Raw genomic sequence first — 26628 nt, 5'->3', positions numbered from 1 at the left:
ACACACACACACACACACACACACACACACACACACACACACACACACACCTTTTCACTTTGTAGTGACTGGGTGTATTGATACATCATCCAAAGTGTAATTAATAACTTCACCGTGCTCAAAGGGCCCTTACAGATAATTGTATGTGTGGCGTCCAGAGATGAGGTAGTCATTTAAAAATTATTGAAAATACTATTATTGGACAAAGAGTGAGTCCATGCCACTTACAGGCAGTTAACCCACTGTTCCTAGGCCGTCATTGAAAATAAGAATTGTTCTTAACTGACTTGCCTAGTTAAATAAAGGTAAAATAAAATTAAAAAAAATAATAATTATGTGACTTGTTAAACACATTTTTAATAATGAATTTATTTAGACGTGCCATAACAAATGGGTTGAATATTTATTGATGCATTTCAGCTTTTCATGTTTTATTATTTTCAAAAATATTCTAAAAAACATAATTCAACTTTGACATTATGGGGTATTGTGTGTAGATCAGATACACAAAATCTCAATTTTATCAATTTAAAATTCTGTCTGTAATGCAACAAAATGTGTGAAAAGTCAAGGGGTGTGAATACTTTCTGAAGGCACTTCAATCGGATTATTAAAACAAAAGTTAAGTATAATTAGTTACATTATCAGCTAAAATATTGTTATCCGATTACAGATACTTTTGAAAAACAAGATGATTACTTCTAGCCTACTTTAAATCCAGAAAGCATGTTTGCGAGAGAAAAAAAAATGCATTATGACACCTTTCAGTTTTTCTTCAATGACATTCAATTCACCACTGTATAAAGGCCACGTTTAGGTCTGTTCCACCGGAGCGAGTCTGACCTCAGGTCAGACCATTATGATGACACACCAAATCAAATTTGATTGGTCATATCCACATATTTAGCAGATGTTATTGTGGGTGTAGCGAAAATATTGTGTTCCTAGCTCCAACCAAATGAGTTTGATGGTATTAGTAACTGTAACGGATTACATTTAGAAAGTAACCTTGGTGTTGAAGAGGATGTAGAGTGCAATCTCAGACTCACCTCCAGGCAGCTCTGCTTCCATCAGGCTCTACAATTCTTTGAGAAAGAAGGCCTGCAATAAGAGTGGGGTATTTTAATACACCACGAGATGGTAGCAATCTACAGAAGTCTACAGTAGCCCACACTGACACATGGTATTAATACTGTATGGTAATAACAATACAATGTGGGCTCCTCCTCCCTACTCCGCCTTTTCTCCACATCTGTCTATTATTGTTGACTTTGTCATGATGTGCGGTGCCATGAATATTGCTTTACTCTAGCCAGGCAAGCCATTGCAAAGAAACCAAGAGGGGACAAGTCCAACACTAGTTGAACAACTGCAAAGTGTTATCTGAAAAACATTTCTGTGTATGGTTATTATGTGTTTTCTTGCAATTATTATGCTCACTTTTCTGCTTGGAGTGGCGGACTGCGCGGGCACAGAACGGACCGGGGTTCTTGACACCGACACCGGCTGCCCGTCGCTTTGTAATTGTGAAGACGACGGCATGCTTCTGCGCGTGGACTGTGTGGACCTCGGTCTCGCGGAGTTGCCGTCAACATTGAGCGTATTTACTTCCTACCTGTAAGTTTAAATTATATTCATAACATGTTCGTGTGCTGGCAACTGTTGAGTGTAACATTTACTGTCCTCCATACACGTTTGCACCTGTCTTTTCAGCAGGGGATAAAACACTAAATACCAACGCTAAAACAAGCAACCCTGCAGGTTCTCTCAGAAGTCTGTAGAGTTCTACTGTGGGGACACTCTGACCCTATCAGTGCCAGCCTTGAGTAGGATTACTGTAATGGTTCTTGACAAGAGTTGAAAGACCAAAGGACTGACCTCTTTCTGAGCCAGGTCACAGACATGACATCCAAATATCAGAACATTCACGACATACTTTTGATTGTTGATGTTTGTGCGTGTGCGTGTGCGTGTGTGTGTGTGTCTGTCAGTGGCGATTTTAGCATGTCATTTTTGGTGGGATTTTTTTTTAGATGCATGCCAACAAAGACACTACACAACACTAAACAATACATTCATTGAACTATAATGAAGACAGGCGATGCCCACAAACTGTTAGGGCCTACATAAAGCTGTCCCAGCTGAGCTTTCTTTCCAGCACAATGAAGTCCTTACCACGACTACACCTGGCTATCAGCGGAGCCTTGTCGGGCAGCTAAACAATTATTCAGCCTTGTTTATTGCCTTAAAAACAGCTGATATGGCTAACTTACTTAAACAAATGTGGTTTCTACTGACAATTGAGATGTACAAACTATGGCATAAGGTAATGATGAGCGGATAAGAGGCATTCCGTAATTTCGATTAAGACATTAATGAGCGAGCGACGATATAACTATGTGTTCAGCACTTTTGAGATGTACAGGGACAGAATGCAGAACATAGCCTGATCTTACAGTATTTTCCCTGTACACCAAATCAGAACCATTGGATAAATAAAGGGGGCATATAAGCAGACAATGAAAAGCAGGCTACTGGTTGCTTTGCACTGCTTGCAGTTAGCCACTGATTTCTTCCAAACAACTCATTGTTGAATTTGCGATTTCCAAATAGTTGTGTAATCTTTATGTCCAATGGCCGATGAGCACCGATACGTTTTATCTATAATTTCTCTTCATATGACAAGGATTAAAAAGGATTTGCCAGTAGATTGTCGACTTGATTCATGATAATGACTGCTAGCTAAGACTTTGAAAGTAAGATGTTGACAGTCCAATCAAAGCTACTGTACATATGACGTGATTTGATGTCATTTTTATCTGTGACCAATGATTTTGAGCCTTATTGGAAGAGCACTTGTAATCTAACTCTATGGCAGGACCCAAAGGGCTGAATTTTTGGATGTCTACCCTTACTAAGGGCATAAACTTCGCAATGACGTAGTGTCCCCATGAATGACAGAACACTGAACCAATCACGACGCAATGCTCCTATTTTTTGCTGGCTTGCCCCACCACCACAGATGCACTGAGCTAGGTTGAAACACCTGCATTTTGGGCCATGTGTAAAGTGTCTGTGTGTAGCTGGTGAGATGAGTCAGGCGCAGGACAGCAGATATGAGTAATGAAAGCAATTTTACAAAAATATATCACAATACACGTCGTATAAATACAAGGCCACAAATACGGACCGCAATACAAAATCAATTACTAACAAACACACATGGGGGAACAGAGGGTTAAATAATGAACAAGTAATTGGGGGATTGAAACCAGGTGTGTAAGACAAAGACAAAACAAATGGAAAATGAAAAGTGGATCAGCGATGGCTAGAAGGCTGGTGACGCCGACCTCCGAACGCCGCCTGAACAAGGAGAGGGACAGACTGCGGCAGAAGTCATTACACCATGTGTGTATGCAGCTTTATTAACTCAAAGATATATATATATTTTTTTTACATTGTTTGCAAACTGATATGTGACATATATTAATGCCAAAATAACATGCAAAACAGTCAAGCCCCCCCCCCCCAAAAAAATATTTTTATATATAAACATAAGATTCAAAAACTGAGACATAAACTGAACAAGTTCCACAGACATGTGACTAACAGAAATTGAATAATGTGTCCCTGAACAAAGGGGGAGGATCTAAATTAGAGGTTGACCGAATAATCGGAATGGCTGATTAATTAGGGCCGATTTCAAGTTTTCATAACAATCGGAAATCGGTATTTTTGGACACCGATTTGGCCGATTAAAAATATATATATTTTATTTTTACAACTTTATTTAATCTTTATTTAACTAGGAAAGTCAGTTAAGAACACATTCTTATTTTCAATGACGGCCTAGGAACGGTGGTTTAACTGCCTTGTTCATGGGCAGAACGACAGATTTTTACCTTGTCAGCTCGGGGATTCAATCTTGCAACCTTACAGTTAACTAGTCCAACGCTCTAACCAACTGATTACATTACACTCCACGAGGAGCCTGCTTGTTACGCGAATGCAGTAAGCCAAGGTAAGTTGCTAGCTAGCATTAAACTTATCTTATAAAAAACAATCAATCAATCATAATCACTAGTTAACTACACATGGTTGATGATATTACTAGTTTATCTAGCGTGTCCTGCGTTGCATATAATCGCTGCGGTGCGTATTCGCGAAAAAGGACTGTCGTTGCTCCAATGTGTACCTAACCATAAACATCAATGCTTTTCTTAAAATCAATACACAGAAGTATATATTTTTAAACCTGCATATTTAGCTAAAAGAAATCCAGGTTAGCAGGCAATATTAACCAGGTGAAATTGTGTCACTTCTCTTGCGTTCATTGCACGCAGAGTCAGTGTATATGCAACAGTTTGGGCGGCCTAATTTGCCAGAATTGTACGTAATTCTGACATAACATTGAAGGTTGTGCAATGTAACAGGAATATTTAGACTTATGGATGCCACCCGTTAGATATAATACGGAATGGTTCCGTATTTCACTGAAAGAATAAGCGTCTTGTTTTCGAGATGATAGTTTCCGGATTCGACCATATTAATGACCTATGGCTCGTATTTCTGTGTGTTATTAAGTTATAATTAAGTCTATGATTTGATAGAGCAGTCTGACTGAGCAGTGGTATGCACCAGCAGGCTCGTAAGCATTCATTCAAACAGCACTTTCGTGCGTTTGACAGCAGCTCTTCGCAATGCTTCTATCATTGCGCTGTATATGACTTCAAGCCTATCAACTCCCAAGATTAGGCTGGTGTAGCTGATGTGAAATGGCTAGCTAGTTAGTGGGGTGCGCGCTAATAGCGTTCCAATCGTCACTTGCTCTGAGACTTGGAGTAGTTGTTCCCATTGCTCTGCAAGGGCTGCGGCTTTTGTGGAGCGATGGGTAACGCTGCTTCGAGGGTGGCTGATGTCGATGTGTTCCTGGTTCGAGCCCAGGTAGGAGCGAGGAGATGGACGGAAGCTATACTGTTACACTGGCAATACTAAAGTGCCTATAAGAACATCCAATTGTCAAAGGTTAATGAAATACAAATGGTATGGAGAGAAATAGTCCTATAATTCCTATAATAACTACAACCTAAAACTTCTTAGCTGGGAATATTGAAGACTCATGTTAAAAGGAACCACCAGCTTTCATATGTTCTCATGTTCTGAGCAAGGAATTTAAACGTTAGCTTTCTTACATGGCACATATTGCACTTTTACTTTCTTCTCCAACACTTTGTTTTTGCATTATTTAAACCAAATTGAACATGTTTCACTATTTATTTTAGGCTAAATTGATTTTATTGATGTATTATATTAAGTTAAAATAAGTGTTCATTCAGCATTGTTGTAATTGTCAATATTAAAAAAAAAATTGGTATCGGCTTTTATTGGTCCTCCAATAATCGGTATCGGTATTGGCGTTGAAAAATCATAATCAGCCGACCTCTATTCTAAACCAAAAGTAACAGTCAGTATCTGGTATCTTACACGTGGTCTGCCACTGCGCAGACGATCTGCTGTCCGTCCTGTCTCCCTGTAGCGCTGTCTTAGGTGTCTCACAATACGGACATTGCAATTTATTGCCCTGGCCACATCTGCAGTCCTCATGCTTCCTTGCAGCATGCCTAAAGCATGTTCACTCAGATGAGCAGGGACCCTAGGCATCTTTCTTTTGGTGTTTTTCAGAGTCAGTAGAAAGGCCTCTTTAGTGTCCTAAGTTTTCATAACTGTCACATTAATTGCCTACCATCTGTAAGCTGTTAGTGTCTTAACGACCGTTCCACAGATGCATGTTCATTAATTGTTTATGGTTCATTGAACAAGCATGGGGAACCGTGTTTAAACCCTTTACAATGAAGATCTGTGAAGTTATTTGGATTTTTACAACTTATATTTGAAAGACAGGGTCCTGAAAAAGGGATGTTTCTTTTTTTGATGAGTTTATATATATTACTGGTCGCCACTGGTGTGTGTGTGTGTGTGTGTAAATAGACACATGCTGATCTGTACGTGCTGCTTCATACATACTGTGCTTGTTCATAATAAAGGGATGAAAAAGGACAGCTCATTAACCCATTCCCTGCTGGAGACAGCCATGCAGGAACTGGGGGATTTTCATAGGAAATGCTATGGATTCCTGACATACGTACAACATAGCAGATGGTTAACTGAAAGTTGAAGGAAAAGGGGGTCTTTGTTAGGGACCAGAGGGAACTATGGAGAAAGAAAGAGGGGGAGAGAAAAATAGAGAGGAAAGAAAGAAAGAGGGGGAGAGAAAAATAGAGAGGAAAGAAAGAGAGGGGGAGAGCGAAAGAGAGAGAAAATGGGAGAGAGAGAGAGAGCAAAAAGGGAAAGACATCATCCGCCACATGCCTCTCTGTCACCACTAAAAGCCTGCGAACACAATGATTTTGTCAGTCATGTTGCCTGCTTCTCACATTTCACCCTTAGCAGCACGAATGCAATGTTCCTCCAGTGCACATCCAACCATTTTGATGTACAGGAGTTCAATCTATACAAATGTTACGCCATCAAGTTTAAGATTGAAGAATTACGTTCTTTCAGTTCAGACCTGTATAGATTCTTGGTTTATGATGTACATTTTTTTACAGATACCTTGGCTTCTTAACATCGCACAGTACAACGTTACATGTACGGCAGTGCCTAAAGCAGACAGATTATCTCTATCTCTGACAGCCTATCTAAATCGATCCATCCCCTCTGGTCCCAGACCATAAGTGTACTGGGGTACTGGCTCATTATGTTAGCTTTCTGTTTTTTGAATGTGCGCATGCATGATAGTACATTTAAAGAACATTCTGGGTTTATGTGTTTTAGACTTGCGACTATTTGAAAAAGCTTGAAAAGAGATACATTGTAGTTCTAAAAGTTAGGTTCTAGATTTGAGAAGTCTAAAACATTACAACTGTCTAGGGAGGAAGGGGTTAACAGGGACACAGTGGTACTGTAGTAGCATGCTTTGTATCATGACACCCTTGCTTATGTCAGAGGGTCTTACTTGTGAAATGTTAAGGACTCCACACAGAATCAACGCCTCATCAACATCGTCCATCCTTTATCTAGAAAAGGGGGACAAATCCCTCCTTAAATCTTTACACAGACACTGTCAGCCCTCATCCCCATGTCCAAATCTTTAGAGATAGTATATGCCTGCTGGACTGTAACTTCCAAAGACCACTCCACTGGTGTTGCAGTGTTTTATTACAACACATAATACAAGGAATTGAACAGAGAACTTTCTTTCTGCTGACATTCCTCTGCAGTATCTACTATTTTCCTAAGTGGTCTCAATTTCTAGAGCTCGTTCCTTAAATACGCCATGGAAATATCACATTTTATGACCAATTCATACCAGATATTGACCAAATTATTCCATGAAATACATGAGTTTTCAAGGTCCCAAGGCTGCAAGGCCTGACAGCCAAAGGGACCCAAAACAAAGTACTCAGCCTAGGGCTGGCCCCGACTAAAAAAAATCTTGGTCGACCAAAAGTTGTCTGTTCTTTTTACCAGTCGATTGGCCGAAATGTTTAGACATGAATTTTACCATATAGACACACCCTATGTGTTTTAATAAAATCAACTATATGCATTGAGCTTGTCTGATGCTTAAAGCTTAGGGTTTGATGAAGTAAGACAAATGCCCCAAGAGGGCGCCAGAGATCTAGAAAACCAGAAGAAAAAGAACGGAACTTGACCCAACTACTCTCCTACCACCGAGGCTGGCTTTCGCAGATTCTGCTATTACTCTCCTGAAGTTGACAGTAATAGGCTACATGAGGAGTCGGCAACCTTTCTCATATGGAATTACAATTTATCTTACAATTTCTACCGATCTGCATGCCAGTTATGGTTTTCATATGAACATTTTCGTGAAAGTTTCATTTAATTTATTATAACGTCTTCATTGACTCTGTTCCATGTCAGTGCGTTGTTCGTGTTCCTTGTTTTTTGTGCCATTTATTTATTAAACACTCACTCCCTTTACTTGCTTCCCGACTCTCAGCGCATTCGTTACAGCCATGCAGCATTTACAGTGATATAGACTCAGCAGAAGTCAAGGCATTGATACTTCTTGTGATACTTCTTGTGCTTCGTGGAGCACTGCAGAGCTGTTGTCAAGGAAGTGAGTTTGTGTTTTCTACAGGATGTATCACCTCCACCTACAGTCAACCAATCATGTTAACGCAGAGCTATATAGAGCCCTCCACATTGTTAAAAAATTTGGGAGGCGCATGGCGATGCGGTACAGAGCCCGATTTGGCCTCTGCATGACCTCTGGAGGCTCCGCAATTACGTCACACCATCCATATGGAGGCTCTGACCACATCTTCGGATCAAGCATACATTTAGGCTAGTCTCCCAGTCCCTGCCTCTGAAAAATATCCCCACAGCATGATGGTGCCACTACCATGCTTCACCGTAGGGATGGTAATGGAAAGTTGATGAGCGGTGCCTGGTTTCCTCCAGACCTGACGCTTGGCATTCAGGCCAAAGAGTTCAATCTTGGTTTCATCAGACCAGAGTATCTTGTTTCTCATCGTCTGAAAGTCCTTTAGGTGCCTTTTCACGAACTCCAAGTGGGCTGTCATGTGCCTTTAACTGAGGAGTGGCTTCCATCTGGTCATTCTAACAACAATGCCTAATGGGTGGAGTGTTGCAGAGATGGTTGTCCTTCTGGATGGTTCTCCCATCTCCACAGAGGAACTCTGGAGCTCTGTCATCAGGTTCTTGGTCCCGTCCCTGACCATTGCCCTTCTCCCCCGATTGCTCAGTTTGGCTGGGCGGCCAGCTCTAGGAAGAGTCTTGGTGGATACAAACTCCTTCCATTAAATGATGGAGGCCACTGTGTTCTTGGGGACCTTCAATGCTGCAGAATTGTTTTGGTACCATTCCCCAGATCGGTGCCTCGACACAATCCTGTCTCGGAGCTCTACAGACAATTCCTTCGACCTCATGGCTTGGTCAAATGTGGTAACTTACATAGACAGGTATGTTCCTTTCCAAATCATGTCCAGTCAATTGAATTTACTACAGATGGACTCCAATCAAGTTGTAGAAACATCTCAATGATGCTCAATGGAAACAGGATGCTGCTGCTACTGTGTAACAAACTGTTACTGTTCTGTGTTCTTCCATCAGTGATCTGAGTATGAACAACCTCACCCTGCTGCCCAACAGAGCCCTCTCCAACCTACACTTCCTCCAAGAGCTGTGAGTATTAGTCTAGGACAGATGGCACCCCTCTTTAGTAGGAGTTTGAGAGTTTAAGCTTCGTCCTTCCTGGAGATTAGATTTCTCTGTTGGAAAATTTCTCTGGTCTGATGCTGACTGCTGAAGAGTATTACACTGGTCCCCAAATTGTCTGTAATAAATCCCCAAGTAAAGAACCCAGAGTTAGTGTTTGCTCACTGCTGAAAACCCCCTCTCTAGTCTACATGTAGTTTGAACCAGACAGTAAATATGGGGTAAGAGACAAACACAAAACAGACGGATCAGTGTGGCTCGATAGATGTGCTATCAGAATGGACCGGGATTCAGAAGCAGTAATGATGTTAACATTAGACTCCATTCTCTTTACTTGCCCATGTATGAAACAGCTTTCTGTTGGAGCTGTTGAAAGGGAGTCAGGAAATTGAAATTCAGAAACAACAGGCTCAGGTTACAGTTTATGGTGCCTGGTTGGCTTATTAATTAAATAAACTGGTGCCGGGGGAATCAGTGGAAGTTCAGTTGTTAACAAATAATCATCTGTAATGTAGTACAGTGTGTATGAGTATGTGTGTACGTGTATTTCCCACACCCATATCATCATTTGTATCTTTCGTCTGCTTCTCACCCTGCAGACGACTAGCAGGAAATAACCTAACAGACATCCCTGAAGGGGCTTTCTCTGGCCTCTTCAATCTCAAAGTACTGTAAGTCATATTTTACTAGCTCACACATACATGATCAATTCCTAAAAACTTGCATCTTTGTGAATTAATACCTTCTGTCTTTCTGAACAGAATGCTACAGAACAATCACCTAAAGCAGGTTCCCAGCAAGGCTCTTGAGAACCTGAGGAACCTACAGTCTCTGTGAGTATATCTGAACAACTGAACACATGCACAAGATGACACTAGCTAATTCAAGACCCAGTTAGTTTTCTCTGTATGATGCCCACCTGAATATAGCCCCTCTGCAGCGCAGTTCGAGAAGGAGCTGAGCAGGGAATAGAGGAAGGAGAGGAGGAGAGAAATGCCACCATATTGAGTCTTTACCATAGACATTGGATAGACATTGCATCATTGTCTGTGAGAGCACGGGCAGCGCCATTGAGGCCATCTCCATTTCTAAGTAGTCCATTTTCTTCTACTACTTCTATGAGTTGGTAAACAAACTGAAAGGGTCCACACTGCCACATAGTGTGTTTGAACAGGTATAAAGACATTTTTTTACCACCTGCCGTTCTGGAATGTTTCCTCATAATTCATTGGCTGATCCCTCCTGGTGACCTGGATGGAATTATGTGATCGTTCCTTAACCTATAGGATGTCCCACCCAGTTGACGACTTAAAATGGTCCTCAATGGCGCTGCCTATGTCTGTGCTCTAACTCTATAGCCTTGGTACATCTGTCCACAGTCTTAGCCTTCGCCAATAGCTTATTTTGTGTCATTCCATCTGAAAAAAGGGGCTCCTTGTATTAAGGATTAATATATGTATTAATTTTGACAGTCACTGATGATAGACGGACCTTATTTGACGCTAAGCTGAATTTTCAGGTTTATTTCATATGTTTGGTTTATGCTCTCACTGTTTGGAAGTATTATTCTCCAGAGACAGAAAACACAATGCAACATTCAATGAAAACATTTGTGGTTAAGGCCACTTAGAGAGCCACAAATGTAATTGTCCATGTCATTTGTAAACATGGCACAATGTTGGTAATGTGGGAATGTTTTCTCTCTGCCACACACATACACACCGACCTTCAGTTACACTTAATATTGAAAGTTCAGTAGCTTTAATATGTTATAATCGAAATTATGTAGAACCACGAAAAGTCTAATGGATTATAGCCACACACACATTTTAGCAGATCCTCTTATCCAGGGGGACTAGGGTTAAGTGTCTCGCTCAAGGTCACATTGACAGATTTTTCACCTAGTTGGCTCAGGAATTCGAACCACCGACCTTTCGGTCACTGGCCTAATGCTCTTAACCAGGCTACCTGCCGCCCCATACACACACGAAACTCACTCCGTCATTATCCTCTTACAAAATGAACTGTTGTTACACTGAGCCCTGAGGCATCCCTAAACATGTTTACCTGATCCTCTGTCCTCCACATCTCAATCAGGCTCGTGTTTGAACGCTCTGGCTGGAGTAAATAGCTATCCATGTTGTTTAGACATACCAATCTGAAGTTCACACGTTAGACAGACAGACAAAGGATGACCTCAAGTAAGCTGTCTGCTTGTGGTGGTGCCAGGACCCTTTGTCAGACAGCTAGTCCCTACAGCAAATGTCAACACCAGAAATTACTACCATGCACCCAAAGAATGCACAGACCTCCCTGATCGATTATGTCTCTCTGGAATAAAAAGCAGCTTGGAGATGCTGTTTAATATGAGAAATTAATTAAAGCACAAGGTCTACATTTATTTTGTGTTTTCCAAACAACTTTATTTTCTACCTTTCAATATAAATGTTTTACATTAATGTACTGGACATGCATGCGCCATGTAAAAGCATGTATTTATAGAACAAGTAGATGGTGCATGAATTTGTTTGTGAAATTAATCTAAATTAACAGAGAAATGTTAATGAATAAACATGTCCGCTCCAAAGAAATAACTTGAGAATTCTTAAAAATGCACTTTGAATGTAATTGATTACTGTATTTTCAAGGAAAATCTGAATGTATGGGACACTGTCTGCAACTCTTCCTCTCTGTCAGGCGGTTGGATGCCAACGAAATTGCCAGTGTTCCTGAGAGCTCCTTTAGGGGCCTGGTGTCCTTACGCCACCTGTGGCTGGATGATAATACCCTAACGGAGGTGCCCGTCCATGCACTGGCCATCCTGCCAACCCTGCAGGCAGTGACCCTGGCCCTCAACAGCATCACCCACATCCCAGACCACGCTTTCGCCAATCTCACCAGTCTGGTGGTCCTGTGAGTAGCATGGTTGGATTGACCAACGGTTGGTTGTTATATCATTTGTTTTTGTTGTTTAAGGGGAAGCCTTGCTCTCTCCGTCTTTCAATGTTCTTTGTTTTCTACCTTCTCTCTCTTTTGCTCCTACGCATACCTACTTCCTTTCTACCAATGTGTAGAACCCTGCAGGGCGTTATTGGGTCTTCACACTCTTTTGATATCTTTCCATGCATCTCTTCCTAGGCATCTTCATAACAACCAAATCCAGTCGTTGGGTGATAGGTGTTTTGATGGGCTTCTCAGCCTGGAGACTCTGTGAGTTCACCTCTACCTCAAATGTACCTTCATCACCTTATGACTTGATTGACACAATTTTTTACGGTACAGAAATGACCAGGTATTTACTGAGACATTAGATTATAAAAAGCTAATGAACTAATAACCTACTAATTAATTATTTGATTCAAGATGACACACATCATTATATGTTTTTGAAAGTCTGGGTGCCAGTCTCTCTTTGCTTCAGCCAACGTTTTGTTGTTGAACACATAGACACTGAGGTACCCAGGCTAGACACTGAGGTACCCAGGCTAGACACTGAGGTACCCAGACTAGACACTGGGGTACCCAGGCTAGACACTGGGGTACCCAGGCTAGACACTGAGGCAGCAGAGGGTCTGCCCATCACGGTCCCTGCTCTCTCCTTCCTTTCCTCTGGTGAGACTGACCAGAGAGAGGGGTTCATGTTGTTCTCCTATGACCAGAGAAAGTTAAATATTCCTAGATATTAAAATAGACACAACGAGCTGCTAATAATAATACAATTAACTGAAACACTTGGCTACTCATTCATTGCACCCGCAGTGCGAGTGTAACTAGGGTGAAGCGCGTTTTATGTTTTGTAATAAATAGTGTTGAATAAAAACAGTGTTGGCAGTGCTGAATAAATACTTAGACATCAACTGACTCTTAAAAACAGAAGCACTCTGCTGTATTCTTTGACAGTCTCTCTGGTCGGTAATGGTTTTAAAGTTATGAAATCTCAAGTAGACCAGTATCAAACTTTGATGTAGCTGGGGTCGTGGACGCTGTAGGCATGGTGATTTGAGCTATCCAATTGGCCAGTGAGGTAGGCGTACTCGATTTAGCCACAGACCTCCCGGTCTGTAGGCATCTTTTCAGACAAATAAAATGGTTAAAAATGGGAACACTGTCCGCCACACACACAAAAGGAGCGCAAGCCTTTATGCCTTTATCGTTGGCCTTTCAACATATTTGGTGATCGACTAGGAATGCCCTGTGGTCGACTGGTTGGTGATCATTGTCCTCGAGAAAACCTGGTTCAGTCTGCTTTCCACCAGACACTGGGAGATGAATTCACCTTTCAACAGGACAATAGCCTAAAACACAAGGCCAAATCTACACTGGAGTTGCTTACCAAGAAGACAGTGAATGTTCCTGAGTGGCAGAGTTAGTTTTGATTTAAATCTACTTGAAAATCTATGACAAGACCTGAAAATGGTTGCCTTGCAATGATCAACAATCAATTTGACAGAGCTTGTAGAATTTCTAAAAGAATAATGGGCAAATGTTGCACAATCCAGGTGTTGAAAGCTCTTAGAGTCACAGCTGTAATCGCTGCCAAAGTTGCTTCTACAAAGTATTGACTCAGCGGTGTGAATACTTATGTAAATGAGATATTTAATTTTCAATACATTTGCAAAAATGTCAAAAAATATGTTTTCCCTGTGTCATTATGGGGTATTAAAAATATTAAAAATCTATTTAATTCAGACTGTAAGACAACAAAATGTGGAATAAGTCAAGAGGTATGAATACTTTCTGAAGGCACTTCATGTCCTCACATGGTTCCAGGAAACCCCCCTTGTACTTGATGTGTGTAAATCATATTTAGCAGTACAATAGTCCCCTGCCCATGAAGGAGCAGGCAGGGTTGTAAACTATTGTAAATCCTCCTCACCCTCTGCCTGGAAGCCAATCCAGACCTGACAGTTCTTAGCATAGACCTATAGGTTCCTAGGCATCTAGTTTGGACAAACAGGAAGCAGCCTCATGTGAGAAAGAGGCTCTAATATGAGTGGTATAAACTCTGGACAGAGATAGAGGGTCTGGAACCTTTCTGTACTTCACTGCAGCCATGAATTCTTGACAGGAAAGTAGAGTAAGGGAAGTTACTGTATCAGTGCAGACAACTGTAATAATGAATGTTCCTTTTTTCCCCCGACCCTCAGAGATTTGAACGACAACGACCTTGCCATGTTTCCCACGGCCATCAGAGCCCTCCCTAACCTCAAAGAGCTGTGAGTGAAACTCATTACACTCCAGTGCTGCCACTTATAGAACAAATCACATTTTCAGTTATCTTAAATCTGAAATATGTGCCCCCAAGGAGTTTCCATAGCAACAACATCAGATCTGTCCCAGAGGAAGCCTTCGTGGGAAACCCGTCCCTCGACACAATGTAGGTGCTCTTGCGTCAACGTCCTGAGGTGAAGTTGATCGTGAATAAGTAATCAATCATTATGATCGATTCACAATGATTCGATGAGTGAGGTAATTTTGATCACGCGGACAATAGCGCTCTATTTCCTCTCTAACAGATACTTCTACAACAATCCCATCCAGTTTGTAGGGAAATCAGCTTTCCAGCATTTACCAGCGCTACGGATGCTGTAAGTCTCCATTATCCCTCTTCATTCTGTCCTACCTCATTTGAGAAGAAGTAGATGAAAATTGAAGAAAGCTAAGCAGGTGTGATTTTCAAATTTTTGTCCGTCTTTTTTGTTATTGTATAGATCACTCAACGGAGCCACAGATATCACAGAGTTTCCAGACCTCACTGGCACAAACAGTTTGGAAACCCTGTAAGTCTCAGTCCTCAAAAGTCCCTAAATACACCCCAGCTCTCATGAATCAGATCCAGCACATTAGCTAGGTTTCCATCCAATTGCAGACAGATTTTCATGCGAATATTCCAGAATCCACATAAAATAAAAAATGTGCAGTTTCCACCAAATGGACTTGTTGCGGATAAAAACCAGTGCGTTATGAAGTAATGCACACTTAATGCACTTTTTTCACTTCTGGATTTTGGCAATGAGGCCCTTTACCTACTTCCCCAAGGTCAGATGAACTTGTGGATACTATTTATGTCTTTGCGTGCAGTTTGAAGGAACTTGTTAACTAGCATGTTAGCAGATACCAATAGACTCCATTAATTGTGCTAATGCTAGTTAGCATTGGCTTACAAAACTACCTCTAACTTCTTTCATACTGGACACAGGGACATAAAAATGGTATCCATGAGTTCATCTGACTCTTGGGAAGCAGACAAAGGGCCTCCTTGCCAAAATCCCAAAGTATCCCTTTTAGTTTTAATGTACCAAAAAAAAGAAAACATTTTCAATGTATTTCCATTTCTCACAAAAACTGTTGCGTTAAATAGCAAATGTGCCAACTCTGGTCTTGGCACGTGTGCTAACAGCTCGCAGATACAGTGCGGGTTGGCTAGTCTACATGAAGAAATGATTATGGATAAATTGCAGTCAAGCTTCGATCATCATGTCACCAGAATAAGACCCCCAAAAACAAAAACTGAAAATAGTAAAACAATAAATAAAAAATAAAAAATTATAAGACCATCAACAGTTATTGGAAAGGAGCGTCAAGCTCATCACTGTGCAAGTTCATCCTAACTTATTTAATCTTTAGCCTAATAAACTGCATGGTTTCCCGAGTTGTAGTGGGAGGACCACACACCATATTATTGCCTGACTCCAAATGTACTTTGATGTGATGGCTATTATATACAAATTTGCGCATAAAGTCGTGTCCACCGCCATTTCCCGCATAATTAATTTTACAGACATAAAATGATCTCACCATGTCGAACGAAGAAATGATCTGTAGACATTTATAAAATTACACCAAAATGTCCTGTTTACATCACAGCTCTTGTGATATAAAAAAAACTGTCAATATGACTTTACTGGCATAAAAACTGTGGATGTAAACGTGGTTTGAGTCTGTCCTTTCTATGACCAAATTCTCTGTCTATTCAGAGCTGTCACAGGTACACACATCTCATCACTGCCAGGTACCCTCTGTGACCAGTTACCCAACCTGATACAGCTGTAAGTCCCTATACTGATTGACCAAATATCTCTTGATACTATAATATCTCGTGATACTATAATATCTCTTGGTACTATAATATCTCTTGGTTCAGTATCTTAGAAATTAGATGTTGTTGTGTTATCCTAAACATCATTTTAAATAAACAATTATGAACACTGTACCTGCAGGGATCTCTCCCATAACCTGATCCAGCATCTTCCCAGCTTCAGTGGTTGCAGAAAGATCCAGAAAATGTGAGTGGTTTCGTTACCATTATTGTTTGTCCTCAACCCAGCCATAAATACAATCCAGGGGACATTTGTGAGTTTGTGTGTTGTTGTATTTAGTCACCTCCATCAAAACCATATCCACAAGGTTCCAACAGACACTTTCCTAGAGCTGACTGAACTCAGAACCCTGTGAGTAACCTTTTAGATTCTTCAAAGTAGCCAGCCTTTGCTTTGATGACAGCTTTGTACATGTAACATTGTTGCTTCCGTCCCGCTCCTCGCCCCAACAAAAGCCACGGCCCTTGCAGAGCATGGGAAACAACTACGTCAAGGTCTCAGAGCGAGTGACGTCACCGATTGAAACGCTATTAGCGCACACCCCGCTAACTAGTGAGCCATTTCACACTGGTTACACACACTCTTGGCATTCTCTCAACCAGCTTCATGAGGTAGTCACCTGCAATGCATTTCATTTAACAGTACCGCCTTGTTAAAAGTTAATGTGGAATGTCTTTACTTCTTAATGCGTTTGAGCCAGTCAGTTGAGTTGTGATAAGGTAGGGGTGATATACAGAAGATAGCCCTATATGGTAAAATACCAAGTCCATATTCTGTCAAGAATAGCTCAAATAAGCAAAGAGAAACAACCATCCATCATTACTTTAAGACATGAAAGTCAGTCAATCCGGAAGTTTCTTCAAGGGCAGTCGCAAACACCATCAAGCGCTATGATGAAACTGTCTCTCCTGAGGACCACCACAGGAAAGGAAGACCCAGAGTTACCTCTGCTGCAGAGGATAAGTTCAATAGAGTTAACTGCACCTCAGATTGCAGACCAAATAAATGCTTCAGAGTTCAAGTAACAGACACATTCCAACATTAGCTGTTCAGAGGAGACTGCGTGAATCAGGCCTTCATGGTCGAATTGCTGCAAATAAACCAAGACTAAAGTACACCAATAAGAAGAAGAGACTTGCTTGGGCCAAGAAACAAGAGCAATGGAAATTAGACCAGTGGAAATCTGTCCTTTGGTCTGATGAGCCCAAATGTGCGATTTTTGGATCCAACCGCCATGTCTTTGTGAGATGCAGAGTAGGTGAACGGAGGATCTCCGCATGTGTGGTTCTCACTGTGAAGCATGGAGGAGGTGGTGTGATGGTGCTTTGCTGGTGACACAGTCGGTGATTTATTTAGAATTCAAGGCATACTTAACCAGCATGGCTACCATAGCATTCGGCAACGATATGCCATCCCTGTTGGTTTGCGCTTAGTGGCACTATCATTTGTTTTTCAACAGGACAATGACCCAAAACCCACCTCCAGGCTGTGTAAGGGCAATTTGACGAAGAAGGAGAGTGATGCATCAATCAATCACATTTATTTATAAAGCCCTTTTTACATCAGCCGATGTCACAAAGTACTGTACAGAAACCTAGCGTAAAACCCCAAACAGCAAGCAATGCAGATGTAGAAGCATGGATGACCTGGCTCCACAATCACCCGACCTCAGCCCAAATAAGATGGTTTGGGATGAGTTGGACCGCAGAGTGAAGGAAAAGCAGCCAACATGTGCTCAGCATATGTGGGAACTCCTTCAAGACTGTTGGAAAAGCATTCCAGGTGAAGCTGGTTGAGAGAATGCCAAGAGTGTGCAAGGCTGTCATCAAAGCAAAGGGTGGCTACTTTGAAGAATCTAAAATAGAAAATATATTTTGATTTGTTATTGTGAAGTGGAAACGTCTAGGAGCAACAATGGCTCAGCCGAAGGGGTAAGCCACACAAGCTCAAAGAACGGGACTGCCGCGTGCTGAAGCACCTAAAAATCCTCTGTCTTCAGTTGCAATACTCACTACGAGTTCCAAACTGCATCTGGAAGCAGTGTCAGCGCAATAACTGCTCGTCAATAGTTTCATGACATGGGTTTCCATGGCCGAGCAGTTGCACACAAGCCTAAGATCACCATGCGTAATGCCAAGCGTCAGCTGGAGTGGTGTTAAGCTCGCCGCCATTGGACTCTGGAGCAGTGGAAATGCGTTCTCTGGAGTGATGAATTACACTTCACCATCTGACAGTCCAACGGATTAATCTGGGTTTGGCGCATGCCAAAACGCAACAGCATACAATGACATTCTAGACAATTCTGAGCTTCCAACTTTGTGGCAACAGTTTGGGGAAGGCCCTTTCCTGTTTCAGCATCACAATGTCCCTGTGCACAAAGCAAGGTCCATACAGAAATGGTTTGTCGAGATCGGTGTGAAAGAACTTGACTGGCCTGCACAGAGCTCGTACCTCAACCCCATTGAACACCTTTGTGATGAATTGGAACGCTGATTGGGTGCCAAGTCTAATTGCCCTACATCAGTGCCCAACCTCACTAATGCTGGTGGCTGAATGGAAGAAAGTCCCCGCAGCAATGTTCCAACATCTAGTGGAAAGCCTTCCCAGAAGAGTGGAGGCTGTTATAGTAGAAAGGGGGGACCAACTCCATATTAATGTCCATGATTTTTGAATGAGATACTCGACGAGCAGATGTCCACATAATTTTGGTGATGTTTGATTGACCAAGAAAGCTCCAACAGAGATGGTTGCCTCGCTTCGAGTCCTAAGGCAACTACGCAGTATTTTGTTTTTTTATGTATTATTTCTTACATTGTTACCCAAGGAAATCTTAAGTCTTACTACATACAAACGGGAAGAACTATTGGCTATAAGTGCGACGTCAACTTACCAACATTACGACCAGGAATACGTCTTTCCTGAAGAAGATCCTCTGTTTGGACCACCACCCAGGACAATGGATCTAATCCCAGAAACCAACCCAAAACAACAGTGCCGCAGAAGGGGCAGATGGAGCGGCCTCCTGGTCAGGCTCCATAGACCTGCACATCGCTCACCGCTTCCGAGTATAGTACTCGCCAATGTACAGACTCTTGACAACAAGGTAGATGAAATTCAAGCAAGGGTAGCCTTCCAGAGAGACATCAGAGATTATAACATCCTCTGTGTCATGGAAACATGGATGCCTCTGGATATGTTGTCAGGAATCAGTTCAGCCACCGGGCTTCTCCATGCATCGCGCTGACAGAGATAAACACCACTCTGGGAACGTCGGTGGTGTATGCTTCAGGATTAATGACTCATGGTGTAATCATAACAACATACAGGAACTCAAGTCCTTCTGCTCACCCAACCTAGAATTCCTCACAATCAAATGCTGGCCATATTACCTCCCAAGAGAATAATAGTCAGTTATCGTCACAGCTGTGTACATTCACCCTCAAGCAGACACCACGAGGAACTTCACTGGACTGGAAACCATATATCCTGATGCTGCATTTATTGTAGCTGGGGATTTTAACAAAGCAAATTAGAGAACAAGGCTACCTAAATTCTATCAGCAGATTGATTGTAGTACTCGTGGGGGTAATACACTTGATCACTGCTGCTCCGACTTCCGCGATGCATATAAAGACCTCCCCCGCCCTCCCTTCGGCAAATCCGACCACGATGCAATCTTGCTCCTACCGTTTTGTATGCAGAAACTCAAACAGGATGTACCAGTGACTAGAACCATTAATCGCTGGTCTGACCAATCAGAATCTACGCTTCAAGATTGTTTTGATCACGCGGACTGGGATATGTTCTGGTCAGCCTCAGAGAACAATATCGATCTATATGCTGACTCGGTGACTGAGTTTATAAGGAAGTGCATTGGAGATGTTGTACCCACTGTGACTATTAAAACCTACCCTAACCAGAAACCGTGGATGGATGGCGGCATTCGCTCGAACCACCGCATTTAACCATGGAAAGAGATCTGGGAATACTGCAGTTATTCCCTCCGCAAGGCAATCAAACAAGCAAAATGTCGGTTCAGGGACAAAGTGGAGTCGCAATTCAACAGCTCAGACACGAGACAAATGTGGCAGGGTCTACAGTGGCCGATGTGAGTAAAACATTTCAACGTTTTAAAGCTTGCAAGGCTGCTGGCCCAGACGGCATCCCTTGCAGCGTCCTCAGAGCATGCACAGACCAGCTGGCTGGTGTGTTTACAGATATATTTAATCCCTCTCTATCCCAGTCTGCTGTCCCCACATGCTTCAAGATGGCCACCATTGTTCCTGTACCCAAGAAGGCAAAGATAACGTAACTAAATGACTACCGCCCCGTAGCACTCACTTCTGTCATTATGAAGTGCTTCGAGAGACTAGTCAAAGATCATATCACCTCCACCTTACCGACCACCCTAGACCCACTTCAGTTTGCATACCGCCCCAACAGGTTCACAGACGATGCAATTGCGATCACACTGCCCTAGCCCATCTGGACAAGAGGAATACTTATGTAAGAATGCTGTTCATTGACTACAGCTCAGCATTCAACACCATAGTACCCTCCAAACTCATCATCAAGCTGGAGGCCCTGGGTCTCAACCCCACCCTGTGTAATTGGGTCCTGGACTTTGACAGGCCAGGTGAAGGTAGGAAACAACATCTCCACTTCGCTGACCGTCACACCCCCAACTCAATCATCAAGTTTTCAGATGACACAACAGTAGTGGGATTAATTAACAACAATGACGAGACAGCCTACAGGGAGGAGGTGAGGGCACTCGGAGTGTGGTGGCAGGAAAATAACCTCTCACTTAACTTCAACATAACAAAGGAGATGATTGTGTACTTCAGGAAACAGCAGAGGAAGCACCCTCCTATCCACATTGAAGGGACATTAGTGGAGAAGGTGGAAAGTTTTAAGTTCCTCGGCATACACATCACAGACAAACTGAAATGGTTCACCCACAAAGACAGTGTGGTGAAGAAGGCACAACTGCACCGCCCTCAACCGCAAGGCTCTCCAGAGGGTGGTGCGGTCTGCACAACGCATCACCGGGGGCAAACTACCTGTCCTCCATGACACCTACAGCATCCGATGTCACAGAAAGGCCAAAAATATCATCAAGGACAACAACCACCCGAGCCACTGTGGGTGCACACCACTACCATCTAGAAGGCGAGGTCAGTACAGGTGCATCAAAGCTGGGACCGAGAGAATGAAAAACAGCTTATATCTCAAGGTCATCAGACTGCTAAACACCAATCACCAACTCAGAGAGGCTGCTGCCTACATTGAGACCCAATCACTGGGGAATTCATCTCACAATGTACAGCCCAAACAGAATGGCATTTGGTGTATACATGAGGAGGTATTGGAGGTCTTGGAAGGGTGTCATGATGTTATGTCAGTGTTATCATCCTGACTAAACCAGTTGGACATTACAATCATCTCTGCCTAATCTGAATCCTAAAGAAACCCACCCTTCTTAGCAGACCTCTTTTGCTACACTTAACATTTCTGGCAATACAATGTACAAATTCTAGCTTGGCATGGCAACAGGACAATAATGAAAGCCAGAAATAAATCATTAATGAGGCCTCTTTACTGTGTGATATTTCTTGCATTTCCATGACTGATCAAAACTTGTTTTATCATGCATCTCTCTTGTCCCTCTGCAGCAGACATAGTGAGCAAAATGTTTGTAACATTGAATCACAGTATCGAATTCGCAATACGTATAGTATCAACACCTAAGTATCGTGATATGGTATTGTGAGGTCCCTGGCAATTCCCCGAAGAATGTCATAACTTTTTCCCTATTACACATTTTTTGCAAGAACTACTCTAAAAGATTGCCATTGTTGTGTGTCTGTGTGTATTCCCTCTAAATGTAAATGATATTAAAGAACAAAAGAACAGTCTTTAAAACAGCCAGAACACTACACAGCTATTTCGAACAATCTTTGATTATGTGAATCCGCTGTGTAATGCTAGGCGAAAAAACAAACGTGCACCCAGGAGGGCCCCAGGACAGAGTTTGAGAAACTCTGACATAGACATGCAGACAAACAATTGAAATAAAGTATCTCCTCTTTATCTGTGTTTCTTAATCCATTCCCTCAGTGACCTCAGCTCCAACCTGCTGTCCTCCGTCCCTATGGAAGGCTTTCAGGACCTCACACACCTCAGACTCGCTGGCAACACTGCCCTGAGACACACATTACCTGTCCAGAGACTACCTAAACTCAGGTAGTTGACAGAGTTAACGATTAAACTGGGCCCCTTAAAAATGTTTTCAACTCAAGGTGAGACAGTGTGTGAGTGAATGTAGTGCAGTAAGTGTTATGGGGTTGCGTGCAGCTGTCTTACCATAAGCTATGCATTGTTCTCAGGGTAGTGGTGATGCCCTACGCCTTCCAGTGCTGTGCCTTTGTACCCGGAGAAAACTCAAAGTCCCCCTACATCTGGAAAACGGAGAACATCAGTAAAGATCTCGTCACTGGAAAGGAAATACACATCAAATACACATCATAGCCAACCATCATAAACCATCCTTGAAATATGTTTTGTGTTTTGGTTGGTGTATTAAGTGAAAGTAATGATTACTTACCATTTGCTTATAGAGGAGGCTAGAGACCAGAATAACTTCCTGGTGGAGAGTGAGGTAGACGCCAGACCCCAGCACTCTGTCCACTGTTCCCCAGCCCAAGGTAGGTCTGTGATTGGTTTAATCAGGTGTGTTAATATTAAGCTGGAACAAAAGCCTGCACACGCTGTACCTCTATAGGACCGTAGTGGATTCCATGCCCATACACACTCTGTACCTCTATAGGACAGTAGTGGATTCCATGCCCATACACACCCTGTACCTCTATAGGACCGTAGTGGATTCCATGCCCATACACACTCTGTACCTCTATAGGACAGTAGTGGATTCCATGCCCATACACACCCTGTACCTCTATAGGACCGTAGTGGATTCCATGCCCATACACACCCTGTACCTCTATAGGACCGTAGTGGATTCCATGCCCATACACACTCTGTACCTCTATAGGACCGTAGTGGATTTCATGCCCATACAGACTCTGTACCTCTATAGGACCGTAGTGGATTCCATGCCCATACACACTCTGTACCTCTATAGGACCGTAGTGGATTCCATGCCCATACACACTCTGTACCTCTATAGGACAGTAGTGGATTCCATGCCCATACACACTCTGTACCTCTATAGGACCGTAGTGGATTCCATGCCCATACAGACTCTGTACCTCTATAGGACCGTAGTGGATTCCATGCCCATACAGACTCTGTACCTCTATAGGACCGTAGTGGATTCCATGCCCATACACACTCTGTACCTCTATAGGACCGTAGTGGATTTCATGCCCATACAGACTCTGTACCTCTATAGGACCGTAGTGGATTCCATGCCCATACACACCCTGTACCTCTATAGGACCGTAGTGGATTCCATGCCCATACACACTCTGTACCTCTATAGGACCGTAGTGGATTCCATGCCCATACACACCCTGTACCTCTATAGGACCGTAGTGGATTCCATGCCCATACACACTCTGTACCTCTATAGGACCGTAGTGGATTCCATGCCCATACACACCCTGTACCTCTATAGGACCGTAGTGGATTCCATGCCCATACACACCCTGTACCCTCATTTTAATCCTTAGAGACGTGAAGGAGAAGCTCGTCGGATGTTGATCTCTTCTCGGCTGGGTCCTCATTTGGGACCAAAGTTCCTTGTTGTTAAGATACTCTTTCTGCTCTTGCAGACGCTAAGGCAGATTAGGATAGTCCTGGAGTTTATGGTTAAGTCCTCATTGTTACTCCTGGCCCGCGCAGCTGAAGCGGTGGTACACAGTTGTCGGTTTGTTTTCAAAAGCTTTACGTTGTGAATGGTCTTTCTAGATCTTTCTATCTGAAGTTATGAACAGGATTGTTGTGGCAGCACCCTACCAAGAAAGACCCTGCATTGATGAGATCAACTTACTTATGCATTGACATAATACTACACTACTATAGGACCGTAGTGGATTCCATGCCCATACACACCCTGTACCTCTATAGGACCGTAGTGGATTCCATGCCCATACACACTCTGTACCTCTATAGGACCGTAGTGGATTCCATGCCCATACACACCCTGTACCTCTATAGGACCGTAGTGGATTCCATGCCCATACACACCCTGTACCTCTATAGGACCGTAGTGGGTTCCATGCCCATACACACTCTGTACCTCTATAGGACCGTAGTGGATTCCATGCCCATACACACTCTGTACCTCTATAGGACTGTAGTGGATTCCATGCCCATACACACCCTGTACCTCTATAGGACCGTAGTGGATTCCATGCCCATACACACCCTGTACCTCTATAGGACCGTAGTGGATTCCATGCCCATACATACTTCATTTGACACTGTCACGAATCTAATACTGGGGTAGTTGATTGACAACTGTTTGTCCCCAGGTCCGTTCCAGTCATGTCAGAGTTTATTTGGGAGCTGGCTGGTGCGAGGCGCTGTTTGGATTATCGTCATCCTCTCCTTGGTGTCCAACTCCCTGGTCCTGGTATCCATCGCCCTCTCCTCGAAGTCCCCGATCTCTCCTACCCAGCATCTACTGGGAGTCTTGGCCTGGGTCCACCTCCTCAATGGCGTCTCTAGCGCCGCCCTGGCTGTACTAGACGGCATTTCATTTGACCACTATACTGATTTTGGTGCGTGGTGGGAGGGTGGGCCAGGTTGCTGGATCTTTGACTTTTTGTCAGTCTTCTCCTCAGAGGCCAGTGTCTTCCTGTTGACGGCAGTTGTCTTATATCGTGGATGTACTGTCCGGGGCTCACAGTGGTCCGAGACTGAGACCAGGAGGATTCCATTGGGGTGGGGGTGTGCTCAAGGTATCTCAGCTCTGTGTTGCTTCCTGGCTGGAGCCATTGCCACCTTACCTCTCCTCACTATGGGTGAGTATGGGGTCTCCTCTCTCTGCATGGCCTCTCCCTACGGACACTCTTTCCGTTTGGGCTACAGCTACACCACGGCCCTGGTACTGCTCAACTCCCTGTGTTACCTCCTGATGACAGCCATCTATACCAGACACTACTGTCACATGGACAGAGACACAGCAGAGAAAGAGGGAGTCACTGTCCAGGACTACTCTGTGACCAAACTTAAGGCCTGCCTCCTCTTCACCAACTGCCTCCTCTCTTTCCCTGTGACACTTCCCTCCCTCCTCCAGCTCTCCAGCCCTAAGGTGGCTAAGGCCATCCTGCTGTTTGTGGGGCCCCTGCCCTCCTGTCTGGACCCCTTGCTCTACATGCTCCTCAGCCCTCATTTCAGGGAAGATCTCAGCAGGCTTCTCTATTGGACAACACACAGGCTAAAGAAAGGGCAGCGCCACACTAGTTTTTTCTCAGTGAACTCCGAAGACATGGAGAAACAGTCATGTGACTCCATGCAAGCCCTTGTCTCTCTCACACTGTAAGTGGAAGAGAACGCCTAACTCCTTGCTGGTGCTAGTCCCCCTGCCCACTCCCATGTGTAGTACACCTCTCTCCAGACTCTAACCCAGGTGACAAGCAGTGCCACTTCAGCACAAGTCTCAGGGGGACCCACACTGAAACAGTGATGGTTATAGTGACACTTGACAGGTTGGGGGATGGATAAGTCCTCATGAGGTATAGATAACATTGAGGTGACCCTCAGATACATACACATGGAAGTGGTCTGTAACAGTGTTATTTTTAAGCAACTCTCAAGTACTTGAAATATCAGCACACACACAGTAACTGTCACCATACTTGGACAATTATATGACCTCTGTGGAATAGTTTAATGAATTATAATTGTTAATATTTTTGTTGCAACCCTTTTTTCTAGGTGTAAATATATATTTCTTAAGTATTTAGAAAGATTGGACCTACTAGTTGATCTATGGTTTGTGAATCATCAGTTGGCCAATAGAGGAAATGTAAAGTCGTTTACCAAAAATAATATAAAGCAAATACTAATGTAAGGACATGTTTGTTTATTGCTACAAGTTGAATGATATTACCAAATGTCACAGTAAGGTCAAATAAGTTTTAAATGTAGAGAGTTTGAAATGTGGAACGTATAAAGCAAATTATTTGGATCATGTTTGTTATTTATGGTCTGACTCCTATGTGCTTGATGGAACATATTCAACATCTGTTTTCACTCCAGTTGACAAGGTTCCCTCTTCGCCCAAACCCAACCA

At 43.0% G+C, this 26628-nt stretch overlaps 1 protein-coding gene across 1 annotated transcript; it reads left to right on the top strand.

The window, feature by feature from the left end:
- Positions 1 to 1261: 1261 nt before the first annotated feature.
- On the top strand, positions 1262 to 26526 carry LOC139382843 (leucine-rich repeat-containing G-protein coupled receptor 5-like). The gene is made up of 16 exons (XM_071127084.1): positions 1262 to 1617; positions 9160 to 9231; positions 9864 to 9935; positions 10026 to 10097; positions 11962 to 12177; positions 12403 to 12474; positions 14412 to 14480; positions 14570 to 14641; positions 14781 to 14852; positions 14976 to 15044; positions 16242 to 16313; positions 16485 to 16550; positions 22485 to 22610; positions 22754 to 22845; positions 22985 to 23071; positions 24863 to 26526. Exons 1-16 carry the CDS (start codon positions 1403 to 1405, stop codon positions 25873 to 25875), a joined length of 2457 nt encoding a protein of 818 aa, XP_070983185.1. The 5' UTR covers positions 1262 to 1402; the 3' UTR covers positions 25876 to 26526.
- The last annotated feature ends 102 nt before the right edge of the window (positions 26527 to 26628 follow it).

Source organism: Oncorhynchus clarkii, chromosome 2 (assembly GCF_045791955.1).
Source record: "Oncorhynchus clarkii lewisi isolate Uvic-CL-2024 chromosome 2, UVic_Ocla_1.0, whole genome shotgun sequence".
Taxonomy (NCBI): domain Eukaryota; kingdom Metazoa; phylum Chordata; class Actinopteri; order Salmoniformes; family Salmonidae; genus Oncorhynchus; species Oncorhynchus clarkii.
This window is presented reverse-complemented; position numbering and strand designations above follow the sequence as displayed.

Coding starts and splice junctions, on each gene's coding strand:
- LOC139382843 (XM_071127084.1), top strand. CDS start 1,403: ATGGTTATTATGTGTTTTCTTGCAATTATTATGCTCACTTTTCTGCTT. Junction 10,098..11,961: donor CTGAGGAACCTACAGTCTCT/GTGAGTATATCT, acceptor CCTCTCTGTCAG/GCGGTTGGATGCCAACGAAA. Junction 14,642..14,780: donor AACCCGTCCCTCGACACAAT/GTAGGTGCTCTT, acceptor CCTCTCTAACAG/ATACTTCTACAACAATCCCA.